A 24,353-nucleotide genomic window follows, 5' to 3' on the forward strand; every position below is an offset into this window, starting at 1 on the left:
TTTAGTCCTTACTGATTTAACACTGCATGTGTGAATACCTATTCTATCTATATTTGATGACAGACTCTAATGACTGTGTTATTTGTATTTCATTTTTATGTAAATCTTACATTTAACACTAAAAAGCTGACAGATTGATAAATAAAAAATGCACATAGGACATACAAATATGACTAATTTGATAGTGTTCCACATATTTAGCCTAGCTGTTGAAAATTTCACCTACCATGATGCCCCAGAAAAAAAAACAACTAAGGATGCTCTTTTACATGTTTCAGACTGAAGATTTTCAAAACATATAGGAGTTGCTGATCTCAGGAAAACCAACAAGGGCAAATATTTAATCTCCCATCAGGAAAGGATTACAGAAACAGAAAGCAAGTTAGGTTTTCTGCACATTTTCTACCTGATAAGCTTTGTGACTGATGCCATATACTAATGGGTTTGCTCTCATCCGTACATAAAGGTAAGTGTAACTTATCCACTTTACTGCTTCCTCAACATTTGTCACTGTTCCAAGAGCAATCTGCAAGCGGGGAAAAATAAAAACAAATTTTCATGTTAAAAGGTTAAAGTGAAATAAGGTTTATAATATTCCAGGTTTTATAGGAGCAGAACTGAATATTCCAGTAGATTATTATAGCAAAACACTGAAGATTCACCACTGAAGTGGTTGAAATGTACTTTTTAAAAAAATATATATTCCTTAAGACTGCCTTTTTTTTGAGATAGAGTAAAGCATAAGTAAAATATGGAAAGAGAGGACAATTATGTGACATTGGACTGAATAGGGGAAACATATGTACATTTCATTCCCTTGTTTACTGTTTAGCTAAGAAACCTTTTATCATTAGTTTTCTGCTAAAGAAAGGATTATATTTTTCTAATATACAAAAGCAAAGCACTTTTCAGATTGTCAAATTATATTTACTTCAGAAATCAGATTTTCCATTTTGCAATTACTATGATGGAATATATAAACTCAACCATTCTGGATGCCTGAATTATGTACATTGGGCAAAATTTTAACACTCCATTTTATAAATAAAGCCAGTTTTTCTTTATGGATTTGTTCACAACAAATGACATTCTGAGAGGATTTTTTGAAGGGAGGAAGGAAAAAGGGAGGGAGGAATACAGGCAGGCAGTTTGGCAAGCTGTTTAAATAAGGAATTGCAATCTATCCAAGGTAACTGATATATTTTATAAAGTATAACATAGCTGAATTTGAAAGCTGACTTGCTGGAATATCACACTAAGGGTAGAATTAGTTGTCCCCCCCAAAAGCTAAATGCCTACACTTCCTCTTTGATAATCTTGTGCTATAATGCACTAGCTATCTATCTGGTCTCTTGGCATTGAAAATAAATATAATCAATTCCCGCACCCCTCCGAACTGGAACATCTACAATTCTAAACATGCATTTAATTGTGGAAAGTAAGATCAATGAGTTCAGACAAAACCAAACCAAACCAGTAAATGCAAATTATTTTTCAAAATTCCACGAATGGACTTCCATGATTCTTTGTGGCTGATAAAATTTCCTGAAAGGAAGACGAAGTGTAATTGCCATTCCTAGCTATATAGATCTTGTTGCATTTTTAAAATCTGCTCCAGCGGGTGTTCCCCCTTCTCCCATAGTATCTAGCTAACCTTACCTGACTTCAGAAAGTTAACCAGAATTGAGCCAGGCTATTACCTGGATAGAAGATGGGCAGAACATATTAAGGCCTAGAGAAAGACCAGGGCTCAGCTAGTAAGTAAGTGAGTGAATGAGTTAATAAACAAGAGATAAGTTCTAGACAGTTATCAAAAACCTATATGGGCATATCCAGGACATGACCAGGAGTCAATTTAGACTCAAGAATCTTGCTCTGCAGGAGCAAATGGTGAATCAGAGGGTGAAAAGGACTTCAGTAAAAAAAATAAACAATAAGACTCTTCAATAAACAGACTTGTAACATATAAACAAATGGATTCTACTTTGAAATTTACATTTAAACACAATTTATTTTCTTTGAATTTCTTTGACATTTACTAGATAAGTGCATTTAGAATCCCTGAATCAATCCTCATTGCTTAGAAATGCCATTCAGCAAATTAGCTAAATTTAATATTCTGGCACCAAGAAACCTCACAGTAGAATGGAACTGTGCCATAGGTCAATAGTACTTTCCTGTTCCAAAGGTCACAAATTAATTCTTTCTTAGTCTTCTTTTCATGTTTACTTGTGTCAGCCATGAACCTTGTCTCCAATTTCCTATGTATTTTATATGGATGACATGAAACGTTAAATTTGAACTATCACACATCAGAAAATTATCCTACTATCATTAGAGAAAGCAACTCCATGCATGTATGTATTTATGTATGTATTGGATTTTTATTCTGCCTTCCTTACTTTATGAGTAACTCAAGGCAATGATCATATTAAATATTCCTTCCTCCTCCTATTTTATCCACGATAGCCCTGTGGGGTGGGGTGGATTGGACTGAGAGATGACTGGCCAAGTCACCCAACTGATATGAAGCAAATTTGCATCACTTCATTATCATGGAAATGAAAAGACCAATATAAGTTTGATAACTGACGCTACAGAGCACACCTCTATACAATGTGAGTACAGCTAAATTAAAAGAGAGAGAAAACGTAACTTGGCTAGTATATTACATTGTTAAATTTATTCTCATGATTCATGCGCATGTCTACCCGTTCAACACTTTAAGATCTATATGAATGCAAACAATATGTTTGCAAGAATAATGGTATAGATCCTGATGGGATAAGACAAAATGCAATGCTACTATTACAGTTCACCCAATGCTGAGTAAGAGCCTCAGCAAAAATTACTTCTGAAGATTTGCTGCCACCTGGTGTTCATTTCAGTGTGAGCTTTTAAGAATTTATGTATAAGTAAGAAAAAGTCGAGTTAAACTGAAACCTAGAAAGTCTAGAATAAAGAATTGAAAAACAAAAGGCAGAAATGGCAAACCTATAATGTTACCCAAAATAACTGTATGGAAATACCGGTAACTGTCTACGAAGTTGCTAAGAGTTGAGCTCAGCTTGAGACACACTTTATGTTATCCTTTACAAAAATTACAAACACACATGACTGTAAATAAGTCTATTGCAAACCAAATGGACAGGCTTTATTGCAAGTATATCTAGAGATTCTAGTTAGCTTGTTTCTTGAGCAGGGAACGTACATATGTCTCTGATTTATAAACAACGGCTACAGTTGCATGGTTTTTCAAACTTTGAAAATTTGAAAATCAGCCTTTGGGAGACTTAATGCAGCAGATTTTTTTTTTATAAATAGCAAAATAATGTGGACTTTTGCTCCTTTTGCATAGTTCCTCAAGAATCTCAATTAAGCCATCAAATCAGCTGAGCACCTAAAGGTGTAGTGAGAAACTTGGAATTCTTCAGATCGTGCTGAATCAGTTTCCAGCATAATAACTTGTAATTATAATAAAGAAAAGGTATTCAAAACAGATGATGCCCTTTACCTCCTTCCGCAACAAAAACATACGGTATACAGTTTCCTGTACGATTCATCCATACACAAAAATCTCAAACAGTCCCAAATCTGTCTCAAAGAGTTTTTCTTCTGGTTTTTTTTTTATTTTTGCAAAGTTAATTTAATTTTATCTATACCTCAGTGATTATTTTTTAACCTCTTTACAAATAAACAATGAAGACTGAGCAGGCGCAAAGACATTTCAAAGACATTCAGTGGAAGTTATGCAATATAAAAAAATAAAGCTGAAATCTAGAATATAGTATAGTATATAGTCAATTACCAAAATAACTAGAGAAATATAATGTCTGCCTAATATTTCATATATTTGTCATTTTACTAACAAATCTAAAACACTGAAATATGCCTTTATCCAAATACTTTCCACATGTGAACTATTCAAACATATGTATCAGCAAAGGTATATAGTTAAGAAAAACATGACTTAAGTTGAGAGAACATCGTAATGAAAGAAACCTTTACAAAAATAAGTATATACTATGTATATACAAACGTTTCAGTCAACATTTTTATATTTGAGGGGGGGAAAACCTGCACAGAAGGCAAAATGTATTTTTAAAAAACGGATACAACATCAATTCCTTTCTCCAGTGGACTATCATCCTTTTTAGTTTTCCCAGATTACTTGCTTTGGAAAGCTGAAATGGCCATTTCTTTTCTCCAACACATGCATACCAGCTGTTTTAACATTTTATGTCCCAACTAAGCAATCGTCTATGCACTTATTGTTTTTAAATCATTATCTTTGAACCTAGGTGTCACGGAGGAGAGTTGGATCCAGCCTCTGTGTTATTTCAAGTAATAAATGCAACACTGATAGCCAGTTTGGTGTAGTGGTTAAGGCATCAGGCTGGAAACCAAGAGACTGTGAGTTGTAGTCTCAACTTAGGCACAAAGACCTTGGACCAGTCACTTTCTCTCAACCCTAGAAAGAGGCAATGGCAAACCACTTCTGAAAAACCTTGCCAAGAAAACTGCAGGGATTTTCCAGGCAATGTCTGAAAACTGCACAGGATCAAAGGTAAGGAAAACCAAGCCAACACTGCAGATGATTTCTAGTTATGGCTTCTTTCCACCGTACCGTCCACTGTCTGTATGCCATTTATTGCCCATTTTACCTATTGTTATGATAAACGATGATTCAGGCATAAAGGTATCAATCCTGATCCCTACCCAGAGACTGGCAGAACTAGCTGCAGGGTAACATTCTCCATTCCTGCCATGTCTAATCAAGGCAATCCTCTTCCATGTCTCATTCTAAACTAAGCTTCTCAAGATGTTAGCTTAACTCCAGAGCAAGTGGTTTTTCTAAGAACAACAAAGAAAACACAATTCTTTTTTAAAATTTTTGTACTCTGTATTTTTATATGTGCCCTGTTCACCGCCCTGAGTCCTTCGGGAGAAGGGCGGTATACAAATATAATAAATGAAATGAAATGAAATTTCCGAATGGTGAATTGTGAGAATTTCAGTTCAAGGCAAATGCTAGACAGCTTCTCTGCAACTCTTGGTACACGTTTACACCTGCAAGTGCTCTAGAGTGGAACCTCTTTGTAGAATTTCAGCTTATTCAGAACGGTAAGACACCAATTATTTTGTCTTTTAGATTCCCGTGGAATTATCTCTTTACATACAGTAGATGTGAAAGGTATTTTTTCCCTTTTATTTCCATCCTTTTAATGCATTCATCACACTGATGCAGTATTTAAACATTTTATCATTTAAACTGTTTTAAGGTAACTATATCTGAAGGAGTGTTTGTGTGTGTGCATGTGCGTGCACACACAAACACACACCTCTTAGAAAGTATTTGTGTGCATGATCTCAGAAGGGCATCTATTTTAGTGTAAAGATCAGGTATCGCAGACAGAATCCATAACTATGGTTAAATGCTTACGGCACCAATGAATCATAGTGCATTGCAACAACCAGCTCAATTTCCCAAATCGTAGCTCGCATGGAGTCATAAAGATGCCATGACAAAATTATTAGCTGGCTAGGAAAAACCCAGTTTGTAAAAATACAAAAACAGCTTAGAATAAAGAAAACCAAAAGGAGAGAAAAAGGGCAAAAATATGGCAAATGAAAAGAGAATCCCATGGAAAGGTTCTAAAAGATGCTAAATACTGTGCCATTTTGTTGCAGGTCCCAGTTCCTGAATTTGAAACATGTATGTTTAACTTCAATCAATCTTCCTACAACTTAAGGTAACTTCTGCCCTTTTCTCTGTATACCCAATTCTTAAAACAGCTGTCCAGGTAGTCTGATGGTACTCTGGGACTCTGATACGATTAGGCCAATTTCAACTAATGCCTTTCTTCCCATTTAAGCATTAATTGTCAGTGATGAGAAAATCCAAGAACAGCTTTTTCAAAGGTACAAGGAATTGCAATGGAAAAAGGAGAGGTGGATGAAATATTTCATGGTATGAATAGCACATCTTTTGCAGGGATATTTATCTGAAAGCCTCAGTCCTGCACAAAACTTCTTCCACAAAAGGATTCAGAGGCAAACTCCAGAACCATTCCAAACATTTTCCTACCAACCTGTAACATCAATGTGGGTAAATGGAAGGATCATCTGAACTGTGTTCAATTAACATAATTTTAATTGCTTTTAAACTGAATGCTGATTGCATGTTTCATTTGTTCTTTCTCGGGCAGTATTTGCACACAAAATTTAACCTTAAATCTATTCTCCAGGAAGACTCCAAAGCCTTCCCCCCCCTCAGGTCATTGCAAAAGCTAGTTAAGCAAAAAGAAAAGATATTTATACGAAGATTGGATCTGAAAGAGATAAATGACTGAGTTACAACCAAGGGAAATGAAAAACTTTTGTAATTGGCCTGACTTACAATCGATTTTCTGTAATCAAGCAAATAACGATCTTTCATGCCTTATCACGTCAGCAGGAAAAGTCATGTCCAATGTTCCAGAGTACATAAAAAATTATAGTTTCATGGCCCAGTCAGGGTTTCACACTTTTGCTTATCAGCATTTTCAGTAACACTAGCAGAGAAGCATTGCAATTTTCACTAATATAAGTTTATTTGAAATCATTAACACACTTCAGCATTGACCCTCGGTTGTCAGAACTGGCACAGTTCCTGACCACTGAAGATTAATTTTATGCTTACTGTGCACAAGATCTTTTAAACAACAATTAAACTTTTTTTTAAAAAAAAAACAAAATTGAGTTTTGGGAAGGCCAAAGAAAAATTAGTTTTCATAGCCTTTCTTCTATGCAATAGAAAGAAATAGAAATAAATGAAACCAAATTGTTTCTGTGTGGGCAGCATTCTAATCAACACATATACATATCTATATGCAAAATGAAAAGAGAAGTTGAAAACAAGCATAGCTGCTTTTCTTTTCCATTTAGTTCCATTTCGTTAGTACTTCTAAAATCACATTATTTTCCTGGAACATTGGAAAAAAAAACAAGTAATTAAAATGATTGGTGTAATTCAGCATTGCAAGACTGCAGAGAAAAGGTGACCAAAGGAGGTTTACTGAATGAGTTGTCTCCTCATGCAGTTTTGAGGATTTTATTCAATAGTAATCTCCGTATCAACGCTGTCCATAATGAAAATGGATGTAACTGCAACCCTATCTACTTTATTGTTCTATTTTCTCCCATGGCCAACCGTATTCATTTACAAATCCAACTATCAGGATATAAATATAATTGGTCCTCTCCTTCAATTGTTCCCAGCAACTGGTATTCAGAACTATGCTAATTCTTATACAGTTAACATATTTCTCTAATTCTCATTTAAAAAAAAGTAAGGCAACGCCCATAATCACAAACTGTGAAATTGAATTCGTTAAATTAACTACATGAATTTCTTCTTGCATGATAAAAGTATGCAAGAAATATGCTGAAATAATGTTTTATTCACAAAACAATGTATAGTTTCTGTTGTTCCACTGTGGAAGGTTATTGAATCAGACATGTTTCTTCTGAAAATACTCCTTTGGCAACCAAAGGTTTAAAATCTTTGTGCACCTATATTATATACACACACAAATTGCAACATAACATGTGATGATGGCATTGCAAATTGCTCCCAACTCATCCTCATTCCCAAACGTTTCAGATTTAGGGCCAAGTTGTTTAAACTAACACTATTTCTACCCGACTCCATACCATACTGGGTCAACATGGGTTGTGCAAAGCAATTGAAACAATCTCTTTGCAAAATACACTGGCACAGGGAAAGCATCACTTCCCTAAGTATTCAACTAGAGCCATTCTTCAGAAGATTTGGATACCTTAGGATAGGGATATAAGGCAAATGGATAGATAGAGAGACAAACAATCAGATTATCTCCCCTCAAAACCCACAGAAGTGAATTGGTTGTTTCAGCATCAAATTACTTTCTTCTTAAGTGCCAAATTTTGGGCCCATCAGGACAAGAGAGGGCAGTGGTGGGATTCAGCTGGTTCGCACCACTTTGGCAGAAGTGGTTGTTAATTTTTTGTTGCCCAGGCCCAGAATGGACTTCTGGAAGCAGCATCCACACAGAGAACTGGTTGTTCACATATCTGAATCCCACCACTGAGAGAGGGGCTTTCGAGATGAAGCCAATCTGTCTGTTTCATTTCTGGAAAGCTGTGTTAATTACTCCTATAGGGAGTCATGTACTTCTTTGAAGAGTTTCATCTGTCGGAACCATGACATTGGGATCTCTGGGGTAGACATTGACTCATGCCAATCAAATGCATTTCTACCAGTGAAGTCTTGCTCAGAATTAGCAATCCAGAAAATGATTTGAAAGGATAGAAAGTTCCAGGGAATATTAAAGCATTTCATTTTTTTTCTCTTGGGTTCATACCAATCCATTTGTTCAAGGGACTGTCCAGAAATGTCCCTTAAGTAAAATGATTTATGACGTTTACTTCTGAAAAAGCAACGGTGTCCCAACTGGGGTAATTTTTCTATTCCAGAAGACAAGAAAAACATTTTGTCCCCATTCTGCACATTCTAGTTTTTTTTTTGTTTTTTTTAAAAAAAAGAGGGTAAGGTTTATCTCTTAAAATCATGTGGTCTTGAAAAGCAAACTCTTAGAAAGAACACAACAGATTAGGATGAGCCAGATCTCCAGAAATGGTGAATAATATACTCATTTCAGTATTATTCACAGAATACTATCCATATTATTTCTTGATTTTAGAAGTATACATAATTTCCCAGAAACAATATTGAAATATTGTGTCACATCCTTTAAAACAGGGCTTTTCAACCTTTTCACCCATTGTACCACTTTTAGGATATGGCAACATCCGAGTACTATCAGTTGTCTAGCTCCAGCCATCTCTCGCTTAGGCTTGTGCGGTGCTGCCACTGGTTCAGTTCATTCCCCTCCCCCCCCTACCACTTCTCTAGGATGGTCGTGTACCACCTGCCAGGTGCCAATGTACCACAGGTGGTACCTGTACCACTGGTTGAAAAGCCCTGCTTTAAAATACTCCTTCCTTTGAAGCATTATATTTCTTGTTTAATATGTTACCAGTGTCACGCCATATCCATGCAAAACAGTTTATTAAAAGAGTTACAATTTATAGATCTGAATATAAATAGCATTGTTTGCCCACTCCCTCCTCCATTTTATTTATACTACTCTCTAAAGGCCTGTATATATTAAGTATATGGAATTGATTAATAAAACGCACCTCTGCATTCAAGTGGTCTGCAAGGCTTTCAAGAAACTGACTCTCAATTGGATTTTGCTGAGTAAGCAGAGTCAGATAATGACTGAGCTTGTCGTGTGATGTAATAATGACACCTTCTCCAAATTTATCAAACTGGGGCCGTCCAGCTCGACCAAATATCTGCATGACATCTAAAATTCCAAGGTCAACAAAGGATCCTCTTTTTGCAGCATAGATCTGTGTTCCCTGTTTGACAAAAAGTTAATAAAAATTAACATAAACATACATCATTATAAATCAGATGAGCTGGAGACCAAAATTAGGCAAATACAAAAGGCTTTGAAAAAGTGTACTTAAGGTGATCCTTTTATAACCTGTGATATGTTTAAATCTTTACTATTCAACTTGGTTCTCCCAAAGGAGAGTCAGTTTAACAATCAACCTCTCCGAACACTGCTAGATAATTAGCAGCAGATCTTTCCTCTCCTCTTCTACAAATAGTGAAAAAATCATGACACTTTACGGATGTCTAATGGCCAAAATAGACAGAACATATGCTTTTACCTTAATGATGACTGCATGAGCTGGAAGATTGACACCCCAGGCTAATGTGGCTGTACAAACCAAGACTTTTATGTAACCACGAGAAAACAAGTTTTCCACCAAAGTTCTGTCTTGCCGAAGCATTCCTGCATGATGAATGCTGAATCCATCTGGAAACATTTCACGTAATTGCTTGTTTCTGGATTTCTGCACCTTTTCATTGGTAAAGGAAATACATCCAAAATTAATACAGTGTTTGCAGAAAAACATAGCAATTCGAGCATGTACGAAAACCACAGATTTTCCATGTGTGCATTAATAGGATGCAAACTTAACACATCTCTGCAGAACTGATAGCTCTTAGGATGTAAGACCCTGAGCAAAACGGTCAATAAAATACTTTTAGATATCATCTGTTATTTGAAGAGAACTGTTAGGTTAAGCCTTGAACTATGCATGTTAAGACAAACATAAGGAAAAAATATATGTCCCCCACTGAATTTGCAAAATCAGAAATTTAATATGCAAAAGGTGATTAAAAAGCCACTTGACCTATTTTTGTTAAGATGTGCTTCATAGCCTTGAAATGGGGAAGGGGGTGGAGGAGGGGTGCTATCACACTGGGCAGACTTTGCTCTAATGATGAATAAGAGAATGGTGATGAAAAACTGTTAGTATGCAAACAATTTCAATCTTCCCGCATAAATCAAACCTAAAACCAGCAAAAATGTGAAACTCTGCTATTGAGTTTAGTGGAAAAATGTTTTTTTTTGGGGGGGGGGGGAATGGGAAGGACGGAGAGTGGAAGGGGGCGAGTTTCCTTTCCTCATGTTCCCATACCCACCCTATCTCTTGAAAAGAAAAGCTTCCTACATTTGAGCCACTATTTGCTACAAAATATCCCCTTCACCCCACCAAATTTTTTCCCCCTGAGGTCAACAGAGAAAGTAATATTCCAAACCCAACTTTTTAGGTCAATTCAAAGGCACCCACCTCAGAGCAACCTATACTGAGGAATTTAAAATATCCAAACTGGATAAGCAGTTTAAACCTTTATCTGTATTTCCTATTTTATTTGTATGGGGTACCGCAGAGATTATTTCAAGGCTATTAGTTTCTTGCAATATGTACAGAGAAACTACAGCGTCAGGAACTTAATTTGACACAATTTATATAGGAGCAAAACAAATCCTAACCTTCAGATACATATTTATCAACATAATGCAGGCATTCCACAAAGAATAAAAGATGGCAGTGGGCTTCAAATCTACTTATTTCTGAAGTATTTTGAAAGAAAGTGTGGCTTTGGAAAAAAAAAGGCAGTACAAAGCTTACTACTTTGATTTAGTATTGTTCATAATACAATGGATTGTCAATACTACTATAATCTTTATACTTCTATCACAGTTATAGATGCTTCTGATTATATTTGTTCAAGCTTGTGTAAACAACAAGGTTATAAATAAACACCTTAATGAAAACCCAATACAAGTACTGACAGCTACAAATTTCAATGCTAAAACTTGTCTTCTGATGAATGTTGTCCAATATGCAATTTGCCAATTGAAGAATCTTCCAATGCAACAGTGATTTGGCCAGGGAAGGGGAAAGGGGAATTATTTGTTTAAAATTATTTATAGATTGTCCCAAACTGGTTGATTCTAGCCAGCAGTATTGTAGGCATACGCCCGGATGTTATAATGTCTATCAGCTCAAGAGCTATGTTGTTATGTACCTCACATTGTAAACATGGGTTCAGGGCGCCTTTTTTTCTTTGACTTCTCCTCCCCACCCACAACCCCAACTGCGAAGTATGCACCTGCCACGTGTGTTTTTTTCTCTCCATCAGTTGAGGATGCAATGACAGATGGAAGGCCAATAAAGTGGGATGTGCTGGCTCACAGAGATAGTTGAGCCTGCCTGGGTTGTTTCCTCCTCTCCACCCTCCATGCTTTAGGATCAGGAGGGGGTGGCCCTTGCTCATCACTTGAGCTCTGTCTTCTCATGTTCATCCTATCCCAATCCTGAAGGGCCCTGGCCTGCCTCGGCCTGCTCCTCCCCACATTCCTCTGAAGGCACAGACACCTCTCCCTTGACCTCCATGGAGTCCTGTTCCAGCTCATTTTCCTCTGCAGATTCAGGCTCTGATGGAGGCATGACACCTCCACACCTATGGCTAAGCAGTCATGTGTACGAGTGTTTTGCTTAGCAACAACTATCCCAATCCCAGTTGCAATTGCTGCTGTATCCAAAGGACCATCTGTAGTCTACGTTAGGTCATCACGCTTAGGCAGAATTCCAGAAACTCTTTATTTCTGTAATTGCACACCACACACATGCACACACAAACACACACACCTATCCCAGTAGGCTTGTAAAGCAATACTATTATCAACAAGTAAGAGAAATATCTCTGTTAGATTTTGGATGTATGTTTCTTTCCTTGTTATTTACGTGGCTTTGAGTAAATTACTCTTCTAATCAGACTGTATGTGAAACTACTTGCAGCCAGAGGTGGCTGAAGGTGTGTGTGTCTTCCTTTGTTTGGAGGCTTGCCAGAAATGTGGGAGCATTTGGGAAAAATGCACACCTGGAGACTGAGACTAAGAGACCCTGTGGGAAGGGGCATTTGTCGGGAACAAATGGTGAATGCTTGGAATTTTGTGTGCCGTTGCTGATCTTGGAAACAACTCTCTGATCTCATGTGTGTGCATGAGCTTTTTTCTAAAGAATACATTTTTAATGCCTTCAAATCAGTCTTGACCTCTGGTGACTACAAGGACAAATTTATGCAATTGTACTGGCAGGATTTTCAGCAAGTAGTTTGCCGTGGCTCCCCCCCCCCACCTTGCCCCTAATAGATGACAAAGAATGTCTGATCCAACTTCACCCAGCTGGCTACAACTCATGTTGGCTAGAACTCTCTCGGTTTCTAGTCCAGTGCCTTTAACCGCTGCATTAAACTGCTCTGTATGGTAGTAAATAAATATCTCAAATATTTTTATTAAAATAAATATCTGCTGGATATAGATATCTATTTCCTATCTATCAGAAAAATCTATACAATACATATTATTTAATTTAATTTAATTTAATTTATTGAATTTATATACCGCCCTTTCCCGAAGGACTCAGGGCGGTTTACAGGGTATAATTTTAAAACATTAATACAAAAATTAAGACCAATTTAAAAAAGATTAAACTAAGTCCCTGCAACATGTAAAACCCCAGTTAAAACCCAATTAAAATTAAATTAATTAAATTAAATATTATACATGTATGTGTACTCATAGACACATATGCATACATATACATACACAGCTACAGTCACATAAATGTACATTACACAGAAGAGCATGCACACATGTATTGTATTCACTAAATTATTTTTAAATATCCAATCGCAGAACTCAACTATGTTAAATATAGAATAGATACTACAGGAAAACACATTAGATCTCTGTAGTAATCCAGTTTTGGCAAATATAACATGCCTTATTCAATTATATGCACAACTATTATGCATGCAGACACCTTTCTCTATTTTTAGAGCAACAATGACACACAGAATCCTAAATCAAGGAATCTCCAAACACAGCAAATTCACTTACACAGAAAAACACAATCAAGAAAACATGTAGTAACAAGAAAGCCACAAGATGGCTCTCAATGCGTATCTCTCCCATTCTCTTTTTCTCAAACATACACAATGAGGCTATTTTATATATAGATTTTATGGAGCTATCTTTAATTGTATTCTGAAGTTACATTATAGAGAAGTGACTTACAGTTGAGTTAAAATAATGCTATTTAGTGTTTACACTAACAAATTGCAATCATCTCAAATCTTACACCATTATTTCTAAATATAATGATGGAGTATTTGTATTGTTTCTTTTCATTTTTATTGAAAAGTGTTTACACTGAATTCCAAAAATCTTAGGACGTGTCTGGTGATGTACTTTATGTACTTTTCTAATTTTTAGGGTAGTTATTACTTTTCTTTTTTTGGAATTAACCAACTAATAAAATGTCTAACAAGCACTCCAGACATTTTTTTTAATTTCAGGTATGGAAGGTTTTACTAGCTAAACATTCCAGAACCAGATGTCTAAGATTGGTACCATGAGATCTACATTTCCAATACAATTCCAGCACAATAACAAGAGAACTATTAAAAATCCCTCTTCATTTTACTACTTCCACATAAAGTTCAAGTCCACGAATAGTATTTATTAAGAATTACCTTTATGATGGTCTAAAAAAAGAAAACATTTCAGAAGCACTACAACAGAACCATCCGACTGTATTACTTTCAAATTCTCAGGATTAATTCAATAAATGATGGATACATTTGAAAAAAGATTCTTCAAATTCATTTGCTTTTTTCCAGTCAGAAGTCAAAAATACAAAATACAAAAAACCCCAAAGCATTCTACTGCACGGACATGTCCATGAGAATTTGGGTACATTGTTCTGATTTGCGTTTATTGTTTGCAAATGAAATAGCATCTATTGCTCTTTTATTGCCCTTATTTGGAGACACTACAGACTAACAAAAGTAGACTGGAAGTTCCAAAACAAACTATTCAGAGAAATTAGTTGCCATAGACAGTTTCTATTTATCAATTTAAGAATTTCAGGATCACAATTCTAGTTGCATGGGGACAGTGATATCTTAAAACAGCATTTTTCAGAACTTAAATGTTTTTCAGAAGTTCCCAGTATTTTCTGGGTGCATCATGAAACTTCCCCCCACCCTTTCGTTTCCTAAGCCAATAGTACATTATGTCTGACAATAGGTTTTTTTAAATATGTGTGTGTGTGTATGTATGTATGTACATCTCTCACACACACATACAGTATGTGTGTGCATGCATGTGTATATATACATACATACATACATAAACACACATACACACATACTTACATATATACACACACATTTAGTTGTTTTTTAATAAATTCATTCATATAATCACACAGGATTGCATGTAAATTGGGGCAGAGGAATAGCAACAAGTTCACAAATAGCCAATGCATAAATTCTTTCTATTATTTGGATATATGGAAGGCAAACTAGTTGTCTGGCCTGGGATGCTGTTTAAACCCCAAAGTCACAAGAGGACTGCCATATGCAGGTAGTCCTTGGATTAATGATGGTAACTGGGGGCTGGGAACTCCGTTGCTAAGCACTGGGGTGTGATGTTCTATGACTATGGTGATCTACGATGACGGTTCTGGTTGCCACTGTTAGGTGAATTCTGTGCACCTTTTAGGTGTGACATCATGAGATCACTGTCAACGTCCTTACCGGTCCCTGGTCTCTTCCAACCCAAACACGGAATGACAGGCGACTGGCAAACAGGAACGTTGCAACAGATGCTTTAATGGTTCGCAAACAAAGTCAACGCTGGGAGTGTTTTGCTCCCAGTGCATTAAATACGTTCCCCCCTGCGGTTCCACCCTTCCCCTCACAGCAAGCCAACATCCGGTGTTCATCTGTAAAAGCAACCAGATGCCCCTCCCGCCTGCCATCCTGACACTATGGAACGTCGGAGCTGCTGCTGGTTTGGTAAGTCCTTCTGCTCTGCAGAGATCATCCTGGTCCGTCAGCTGATCGGTGGGCCGGCAACCCCCGGCTGTTTGGCCATGTCATGGCCATGCGGAATCCGCCCTGGCTAATCAACTGTTTGGTAGCGCTGGGAGGCGGCCCCGTTGGTCTCTTGGTCATTTGGCGGTGCTGCAGCTGTGTGGAGACCATCCTGGACTGATCAGCTGCTTGGTGGCGGCGAGAATGGGCTGGCTGGGGATGGCCCTGCTGATCCCCGGCTGTTCGGCAGAGCTGCAGCCGTCACAGAGGCTGTCCTAGAAGTCCAGCTGGTTGGCGGCGGCGAGGACGAGCCTCCCAGCTGGTTGTCTTTGCTGGGTCTGTCAGTGGAGCTGCTCTTGCCATGCTGTTTCCCCCTCCCTTTGTATGTTGAGCCCATGGGGCTTGACAATCACCATCTGCCACTCCTTCAGCTTCCCTATTGACTTTGCTTATTGGAAGTCAGCAGTAAAGGTTGCAAATGGAGAGAATATGACAAGGGACACTGCAAAATCATAATTGCAAGCCACCTGTCAAGTGCACAAATCACGATCAAGTGACTGTGGGGACACTATGCTGGCCACAACTATGAGAAGGAGGGCCTGTAAGAGCCATGGTGGTAGAATAGTTAGAATGTAGTATTGCAGGCTTACTCTGCTCATTACCAGGAATTTGATCCTGACTTGCTCAAGATTGACTTAGCCTTCCATCCTTCCGAGATCGGTAAAATTGTTGGGGGCAACATGCTTAGAGAGGGCTGTAAGGCACTATGAAGTTAAGTGCTATTGCTATCTCTCCTCTCCACCCAAAGTTGACTGGACCTGGCCTCAGAGAAGGTAAGAGAACTACCAGCCGCTTCCAAAGGAAAAGCACTGAGAGATCAAGGAACGTAAGAATGGATGCACGTTATCTGTCCTAGCTCTGCTGCAGGTCATTAGCAAGCATGACCAAGGCTGTCTCAGTACTAAATCCTAGCCTGAAACCCAAATGAAACAGGTTGAAACTTGTCGATAGTTGTAAAAATGTACCTGAATATATATGGGGTAAGAACAACTAGTTCTTAGTATAATACATACGTTAAACCTTTCCTTTTCATACATTCATTACACTGTTTTGTAAAAAGCAAAATTTAGTTGCTGTGAACATTTATAGCAAATATATACAAAAGGTTACTAAGAGCAGCAAGATGCTGAATGATTAAACAAGGTTATATCTGAATCAAATCTTTGATGTACATTTTGTTATGATCCTTTACATAATTGAGCCAAATTTTGATAGGAATTATAAATTATTCTTTTCTGAAAAGAATTCTTTTCAGTGGATGAAAGCATTGCTTTTGTTCATATGTCTCACTGGGCAGTGAAATATCTCTATTAATTATCTTTAATGAGAGAGCAACTAAACGACATGAGGAGTAAGCCATCACTTACAAGAAATATTAATCTTTTAGTAAGATGCAGGCATTACTGAGCAAATTTATCTTACTTAGAAAAGCATGTCATGAAGTACCAATAAAAAGAAAAATCTGAATGTACTCAAATTTCTTTGTGAAATTTCATCAGTTGACACAACATATTCCTCTAATATAAATTAGCTGTGAGTGACCTTTGGTTTGCATTGCAGTTGGAAAGAAATAAGAAAGTAAAGAATAAGGATTGGGTAATTGAATAAGGTAGAAATTTTATTAGCTTTGTTTTAATTGGTTTAGGTAATGAGAACCAGGACTTAAGCCTTAGTTTGGTTAGCTTAAAGTAACTATAAAATTCCTGCAACTCCTGGCAAGCTTATGAAGAAAAATTGTAGCCAACAGCTTTGATAAAGTTAGAACCCCATATTCTTATTCCTTTTAAGGGATGCATTTCAGCGCCATTCCACTTTGGATGCTAATGTAAAATTCTTAAGCTCATAAAATTTCTCCATTGTTGTCTTTCCCTGAAGACTGTATTTCCCTCCAAATAAATTTATATTAAAATGGGAAGAGTTACCCAGATTTTACTGAAAATACTGCAATGGGGTAGGTTTATTTTTCTGTTTAATTTTTGGAAATAGGAAAGTGGTGATGGTGGTGATGATGGAAATATCCTAACATAATTTGCTCATGTTAGAAACAAAATCTTTTATTTGCGATTCTAAAGTTCAACATTAAAAAAACAACCCTCAAAACAAATAAGAAGAACATAAATATAACCACTATATGTAATACCAAATTAGGTTACTTGGATCCAATTAAACAATCAAACTGGTTTTAAAAGAGGGGACAACTGAACTGTACTTTAAAGGGAATATAATGAGATGGCTTAATAAAAAACAGGATCTAGGCAGCTCTTTCTCCTATTACACACAGAGAAATGAAAATGCTTCTCTTCAGTTTTATATTCCAAGGAAACTAGGTGCTGAATCAAATTATGCGTTCTTTCAGCAAATAAAGATGCTCCTTAATCCCCATTTTTTTTTACAATGGAGATTAGGGAGCTATAGACTTTCACAAGAACCAGGAGCCACTGTAGTAAGAGGCTTTCAGTATTTCTCTGGGACGAAGGCTAAATCAGCCTCCAAGCATAATGTCCTCTAGATGTATTAGAGCAGAGGTCCCCAACTTTTTGGGCACCAGGGACCGGTTACGTGGAGAGAGGTTTTTCCACCAGCTGGAGGGGGAGTGGTTTTGTGTGCTGCCTGCATCCTGCGGATGGGGTTTTCCTTGTTTGTGCAGCCCAGTTGCTGGCGTGCTATGGTCCAGTACTGGTCCATGGACCGGGGGTTGGGGACCCCTGTATTAGAGTACAATCTCTATAGTATTTGGTGCTGAATTGTAGTCCAAACTGTCGGTAGACAGTAGGGTGGAGGAGAGAGAACTATGGTGCAATATGTTTTTTCTCAAGCCAGTTTTATTCTTGTGACAATAGTACAAAAAGTGGCATGGGAATGTAACAGATTGGTGACATTTCCTACACAGCTGGCATCTTTCGAGGTTGAGATAAAGGGCATATCCCAAAAGGTAACAGCAATGGCTTTAAGCAATCCTCCCAATACCTTTTATACTAACAGCAGATATTATTAAATTTATATGCTCCCCCATCTTATTCTACAAAGCAACTCTTAAGAAATGTAGGTGAGAATGCACACATTAATTCTGAGTGACAGTTATTAAGTCGCTGTGCTTCTTGAACAAGTAATTAAGAAAAGCAGCAAAAACAATTGTCTTATTTTCAGGGAATATTACTCTTTTCATGTTGCTGTTCTTATCCACTGTTGGATGAAGGTCTCTTCACTGATGGTTATGAATCATAATCCGTCACGCTGGTATAGTGTAGGTTCATAGACAGGTATTTTATGACTCCCCATCTAGGGGACAGTGTCACCCAGAGAGCTTCCGTGTCTAAGGGAGACTAGAACATGGCCCGCTAACTCCTATTCCAGCACGTTAAATTACTATACAACATTTATTCTTATAAATTCTTACTATATCTGATGGGAATTTGTACAGAAATGGATCTTGTTTTAATAAAGCAAAACTGTCACTTACTTGTTTTTCTGATTGTCCATAATCAGGACCCTGAGTTGGTAAAAAATAGCAAATATGACCGTTGTTTTTAGCTTTTTCACGAAGAGCCATAGCAGTTCGGACTGTAGCATTTCGAGCATGAACGAATACCATCACCTTGACAAAAAAAAGATATAATGTATATTAGTTTTATATTTATTTTTCTGTAACAAAAAGTTTGTGGGCATCTTTAAGCTAATTCTTCTAATGCAAAGAAAGTTAACGATGATGTTTCTGATACATACTTACATGAATATGAATAAATAGCAATGTAAATACGTTTATACAAGCCTTTAGAAATTATAATATACAATTAGCTTTTAGAGAGAAATAGAGTTATAATGTTAAGAAAGTATGTCATATGAATAAAAGGTGTGTAGATTAGAATACTTTTAAGAATTTATATAACGGAGTGTTAAAATATCCCTGATACTCCTAAAATTTAAAGCATAGTCATGTGCACATAAAACTGAGATGAAATCTCAAGTAAAAATGGATAACAAAGTATTCAGCCTGAACACTGGTATGCATACTGAGGTCTCATTAAAGTTAAATGGTTTTTAAAAAGTATAAAGACTACAATACTAAAAATGCCCCATACTGATACTTTTGGGGCCTGGTGAAATGTCACTTTTGATCCTTGACATTTCCATAGACAGAGCTGGAATGCAATTGAGGGGTGCTCCTGGACTTGCGGGTCTTTCTCAAAGAGCAGGTGGCAGCCATGCCTATTGGACTTTTACACAGATTCATCATCCACATCCACATTCTGGACAAGGTGGCCTTGCTCACTTTACTCATCCCTTAGTCACTTTTTGGTTGCACTGTGCTGGTTATCCCATTTAAAGCCTTATGTAGCATGGGAATTGGTTGTTTGTGGGACTGCCTCTCCGTGAGACTACTTATCTGCCCTATCAAGTTGGACTGAATGAGCATGTTCCAGGTTCCTACTGTGAAATATTGCCACCCAGTGAGACCCCAGGAAGTGCATTTTTTCTAAGTTTGCCCCTACCCTGTGGCAACCTTCCCACTGGCAACTTTTCACTTTTCAGAAAGCCACAAAGACCTGGCTTTTCTCCCAGGTGCTAAGGTAGAGTGATGAGAGCCTATGGATGTTGACTGAGTCATCCTAGGAGGCCTATTGAAGCACTATGTTTTAGTCTTTGTTTTTATGGTTTTATTGCTTTGCTTTGTGCTATGAACCCAGAGCTGTGCTCTAAGATGAGTGGCCATACAAATCTTTTTAATAAATAAATTATTAATTCTCATTAAGAGGTACGCTTAGAAGAAGGGGACCTTCACTAGAATAAAATCATCTACTTTCCAATCAGAAATCGCCTCTTTTGAAACAACCCTAAGAGCCAGTACTTGGCACCATATCTTGTAGCAATAGATTCTTAAATCAATAAGCAATACATGAGAAACAGCTTTTGTCTGACTTCAACCTGCTACCAATAAATTTCAACGAATCACCCACTGTTCTAACAATCGAAGAAAAGGAGAAAATATATATCTATCCACTTTTTTTTCCAGTAGACGTAATTTTTTACAAGCCTATAAAAGGAGAAGAATTGTTTCTTTTTTTGAAAATCAAAGCTGCATGTAGAGAGTGTTAAAATTTGGGAATTCCATTGTCTCATACCCAGATGGGGAAATGTGAATAGCATCAGTTCCTGCATTGGCAAGGAATTCAGCATGTAGAATGCAAGCCTCATTTATCATTACTTCCAAAACACAATATAAGGAAGAAAAAATAGAGCAGCATTGGTCCAAGACCAACACAATTTTTTCCCCCAAAAGGCATCCCTTTTATTCAGCCTATAAAATGAGCTTAAAAAACAAAACACCCACAGATAGAAGAGGGTTAACACAGGCTGTCCTAACTATGTCAAGAGAATTTTTTTATTTCAGTGGCTAACCTCTATGCATTACATTATGCAAATAAGTTGGAAAAAGTAATTTGGAATAGAGAAAAGTGGTTCCACAGCTACAAGCTGTGTAATTAGATCTGTACTCTGAAGTTCAAAGCTAGCTCCGGTGTCTCAAGAGCCGAGAGCTTGTGTAGCTTTTTTTCAGGAAAACTAAACTTTTAAATGACAAAATATGCAAGCAAAGCACAAAGGAAATGTCTCTAGATTAGCACTACAGAATATTGGGTAGGTGAGTGGGTGGGTGGAAAAAAAATGTTTTTTAACTAGTCATTGGTGTAAAGAAATAATACCATAATGATACTTTTTATAAGAAGCAGCCATTTTAAACTAAAACATTTCAAAAATCTCTTTACAAATATATGACAGAAATTCAGTTTTGAGTGCTATGGTGTACAACTTATCTCTAAATTATTTTACACTGCATGAGAGAACAAAAATTCCTACTACTTAAAACACCAAATCACATAATTTCCATTAAAATTCTCTTCTGAATGTGATCTTTTTGATTGATAGGAGGTAGAAGTGTGCAAAACATTTCAAATTCGAAAGATTTTATTTTGAACTTGAAACATTCCACTCCCAGCTCAAAATGTGCATCTTAAAACTGAAGCAGAAATGTTTCAAGTTTGAAATGCTTCCAGGATGGTGAATAAAAATATTAACTTTGGAACATAAAATAGAGCAGTTTGAATATCTGTAGGAACAAACTATCTTCACAAGTACCCCAAGAGGCTTGAAAATTCAGTCAAAATCTTTGTAACTGTATGACATGGAACATTTGTGCTGTATCATTATAGTGATACTCCAGCTTTATATTAACAGTACAGCTGTCATCCCATTGAAAGTTTTCTCCTATCTATCAGCTTTATCTTATATATTAATAAACAGATACGGTCATGGACATTTGGCATATCAGTATCTTAAGCATACAGGAATTCTACACTATTGTTGATATAGAGGTTAAAAACCTTGGAGTAGAATACAACCCTGTGTAATAAATTTATGGGCAGGTATACTCTGAGTTAAAGAATCATTTACACCTCTACATGTTTTGAAGTGAGTCTCTTGAGTAGAGCGTAGAAGTAAAATTATGAGTGCCACATTTAAAGTGGCCATTTTCTTCCATAAATGTTTCTCTTTATGGAATCAAAAACTGCACAGAGATCTATGAAAATGGGAAACAGTTGCCTTTAATTACTTGTTTTACTGATTGCTGGTATAAAATAAACAAAGTAAAAGTGTTATTTTACATGTGGAAACAAAAAAGAAGCATCAGAGAAATATTTATGCTACAATATATTTGATCTTTTATTTAATTTAATAGATGACTTATAACTAAGGATTGTTTTTGCAAATGTGCATAGAGAGGTTAGGCTATATATGACTTCTGTGGCATTTTCCTGAAAAGTTAATTTCAGAGTCAGAGGTGGTACTATGGGGTTCCCATTAATGGTTAATGCTTTTATTCAAATTTTGGAAATCGTCTCCCCACACCATAGCTTTTTCTATTTAGTAGGGCACCCACATATAAGGATAATTATTTTGGAGGATTGGCATAGCAGAAGTATAAGAAAACCACTTTCCTTCAATCCCTTTTCCATATATTTGATCTTTTATTTAATTTAATAGATGACTTATAACTAAGGATTGTTTTTGCAAATGTGCATAGAGAGGTTAGGCTATATATGACTTCTGTGGCATTTTCCTGAAAAGTTAATTTCAGAGTCAGAGGTGGTACTATGGGGTTCCCATTAATGGTTAATGCTTTTATTCAAATTTTGGAAATCGTCTCCCCACACCATAGCTTTTTCTATTTAGTAGGGCACCCACATATAAGGATAATTATTTTGGAGGATTGGCATAGCAGAAGTATAAGAAAACCACTTTCCTTCAATCCCTTTTCCATATATTTGATCTTTTATTTAATTTAATAGATGACTTATAACTAAGGATTGTTTTTGCAAATGTGCATAGAGAGGTTAGGCTATATATGACTTCTGTGGCATTTTCCTGAAAAGTTAATTTCAGAGTCAGAGGTGGTACTATGGGGTTCCCATTAATGGTTAATGCTTTTATTCAAATTTTGGAAATCGTCTCCCCACACCATAGCTTTTTCTATTTAGTAGGGCACCCACATATAAGGATAATTATTTTGGAGGATTGGCATAGCAGAAGTATAAGAAAACCACTTTCCTTCAATCCCTTTTCCACGCCTGTTTTCCTGACTGTAACCTTATGCCAGACACTTCAAACCCTGATAGCTTAGTGCTTCTAATACAGGGGTGTCAAACTCAATTTCATTGAGGGCCGCATCAGCATTGCGGTTGCCCTCAAGGGGCCAGGTGGGTATGGCCAGGGTGGGCGTGGCCTACTGGGTGGGCGTGGCCAGCTCTACATCGTTCGCATCAAGGGTGCCTATGGGGGCCTGGGCAGGAGTGGGACAGATCTGAGGGTCTCGGGCAGAAGGAGGGTCTCTAGGCCAGGGCCAAGGCAGTGGGGGCCATTCCCTCACTGTTTCCAGGATGGCTTCGTGGGCCACATGAAACCACTTCGCGGGCCGGATCCGGCCCCCAGGCCTTGTGTTTGACATGTCTGTTCTAATATAAATGAACATATATTTTACTTTTGTGATGGAATATGAAATGCAGAGAGAATTGAGCTTGTGTGCAGACATATTCCACACTTCCATGAATATAGATGAGAAAATACCACTGAAAAATCTGAAATTGAGCTCATAGGTCATATTTTTAATAAGTAGCCTCAGAATTAGAAAGGATTAATATTTATATTTTTTGACCCATGTATGCAACTTGTTAGTGGAATAATAATCTAAGAACATTTATTTCAAAACTTGACATCAGCTCTGAACCCTTTTCCATTACAACATTATTCATGCTCATTGTAAATGATGAACATCTTTTTAACTATGAACTTCCTTCAACCTCTCTGAATTCCAAAATCTTCCCTTAGAATCTTGGTACCTAGCCACCCAAGGTACACTCTTTACAAGTTATAGCCCCATTTCCTTTCAGTCCCATAAAATAGTTAGCTGATCAGCAAGAAATCTTTATTCATTGCTCTGTGTAAATTTTACTTCTTGCTGTCTGGATTTACAGACCTGCTCTTCAACATTTGCTAAGGCATATAAATTGCAGCAAGCCCTGTTGTCAGCTGATTTATCCAGGTGTCTTTTCTCTGGCTGATCCACTTGCCAACTTGGGAGAACAGCATACAAATGCCTACTGATTTGGACACTTACCTACTACAGAGCTTCATTATAATTTTCTACAAAAAATATAGGGTATTTAGAAAAATTTACAGGCACAGCATTACTAGCTTATATTGTCAGTGGTGATTTAGATAAAACAGCTGCTAGGAACTCATCTTTAATTTGGATATTATTCAGAAATTACCTGAGGATGAATGACATGTTTCAAATATAACAAAAATGCCACAATCTCCTGATTTTAATTTAACCTAAGCTACAAATTTGAATTTTAGCATACATAACAGAATTATTAAGTTGAATGAAAAATATTTCACCTTA

At 36.9% G+C, this 24,353-nt stretch overlaps 1 protein-coding gene across 1 annotated transcript in view; it reads right to left on the bottom strand.

The window, feature by feature from the left end:
* ASCC3 (activating signal cointegrator 1 complex subunit 3) overlaps window positions 1-24,353 on the bottom strand; it is a 231,550-nt gene that overhangs the window by 108,746 nt on the left and 98,451 nt on the right. The window contains exons 14-17 of the mRNA XM_081312640.1: window positions 18,858-18,992; window positions 9,766-9,957; window positions 9,223-9,447; window positions 407-526 (exon numbers count right to left, since the gene is read on the bottom strand). Of these exons, the coding sequence (XP_081168766.1) occupies window positions 407-526; window positions 9,223-9,447; window positions 9,766-9,957; window positions 18,858-18,992 (672 nt within the window). The remainder of the gene's footprint in view (window positions 1-406; window positions 527-9,222; window positions 9,448-9,765; window positions 9,958-18,857; window positions 18,993-24,353) is intronic.

Source organism: Vipera berus, assembly GCF_964194415.1.
Source record: "Vipera berus genome assembly, chromosome: 1".
NCBI lineage: Eukaryota > Metazoa > Chordata > Lepidosauria > Squamata > Viperidae > Vipera > Vipera berus.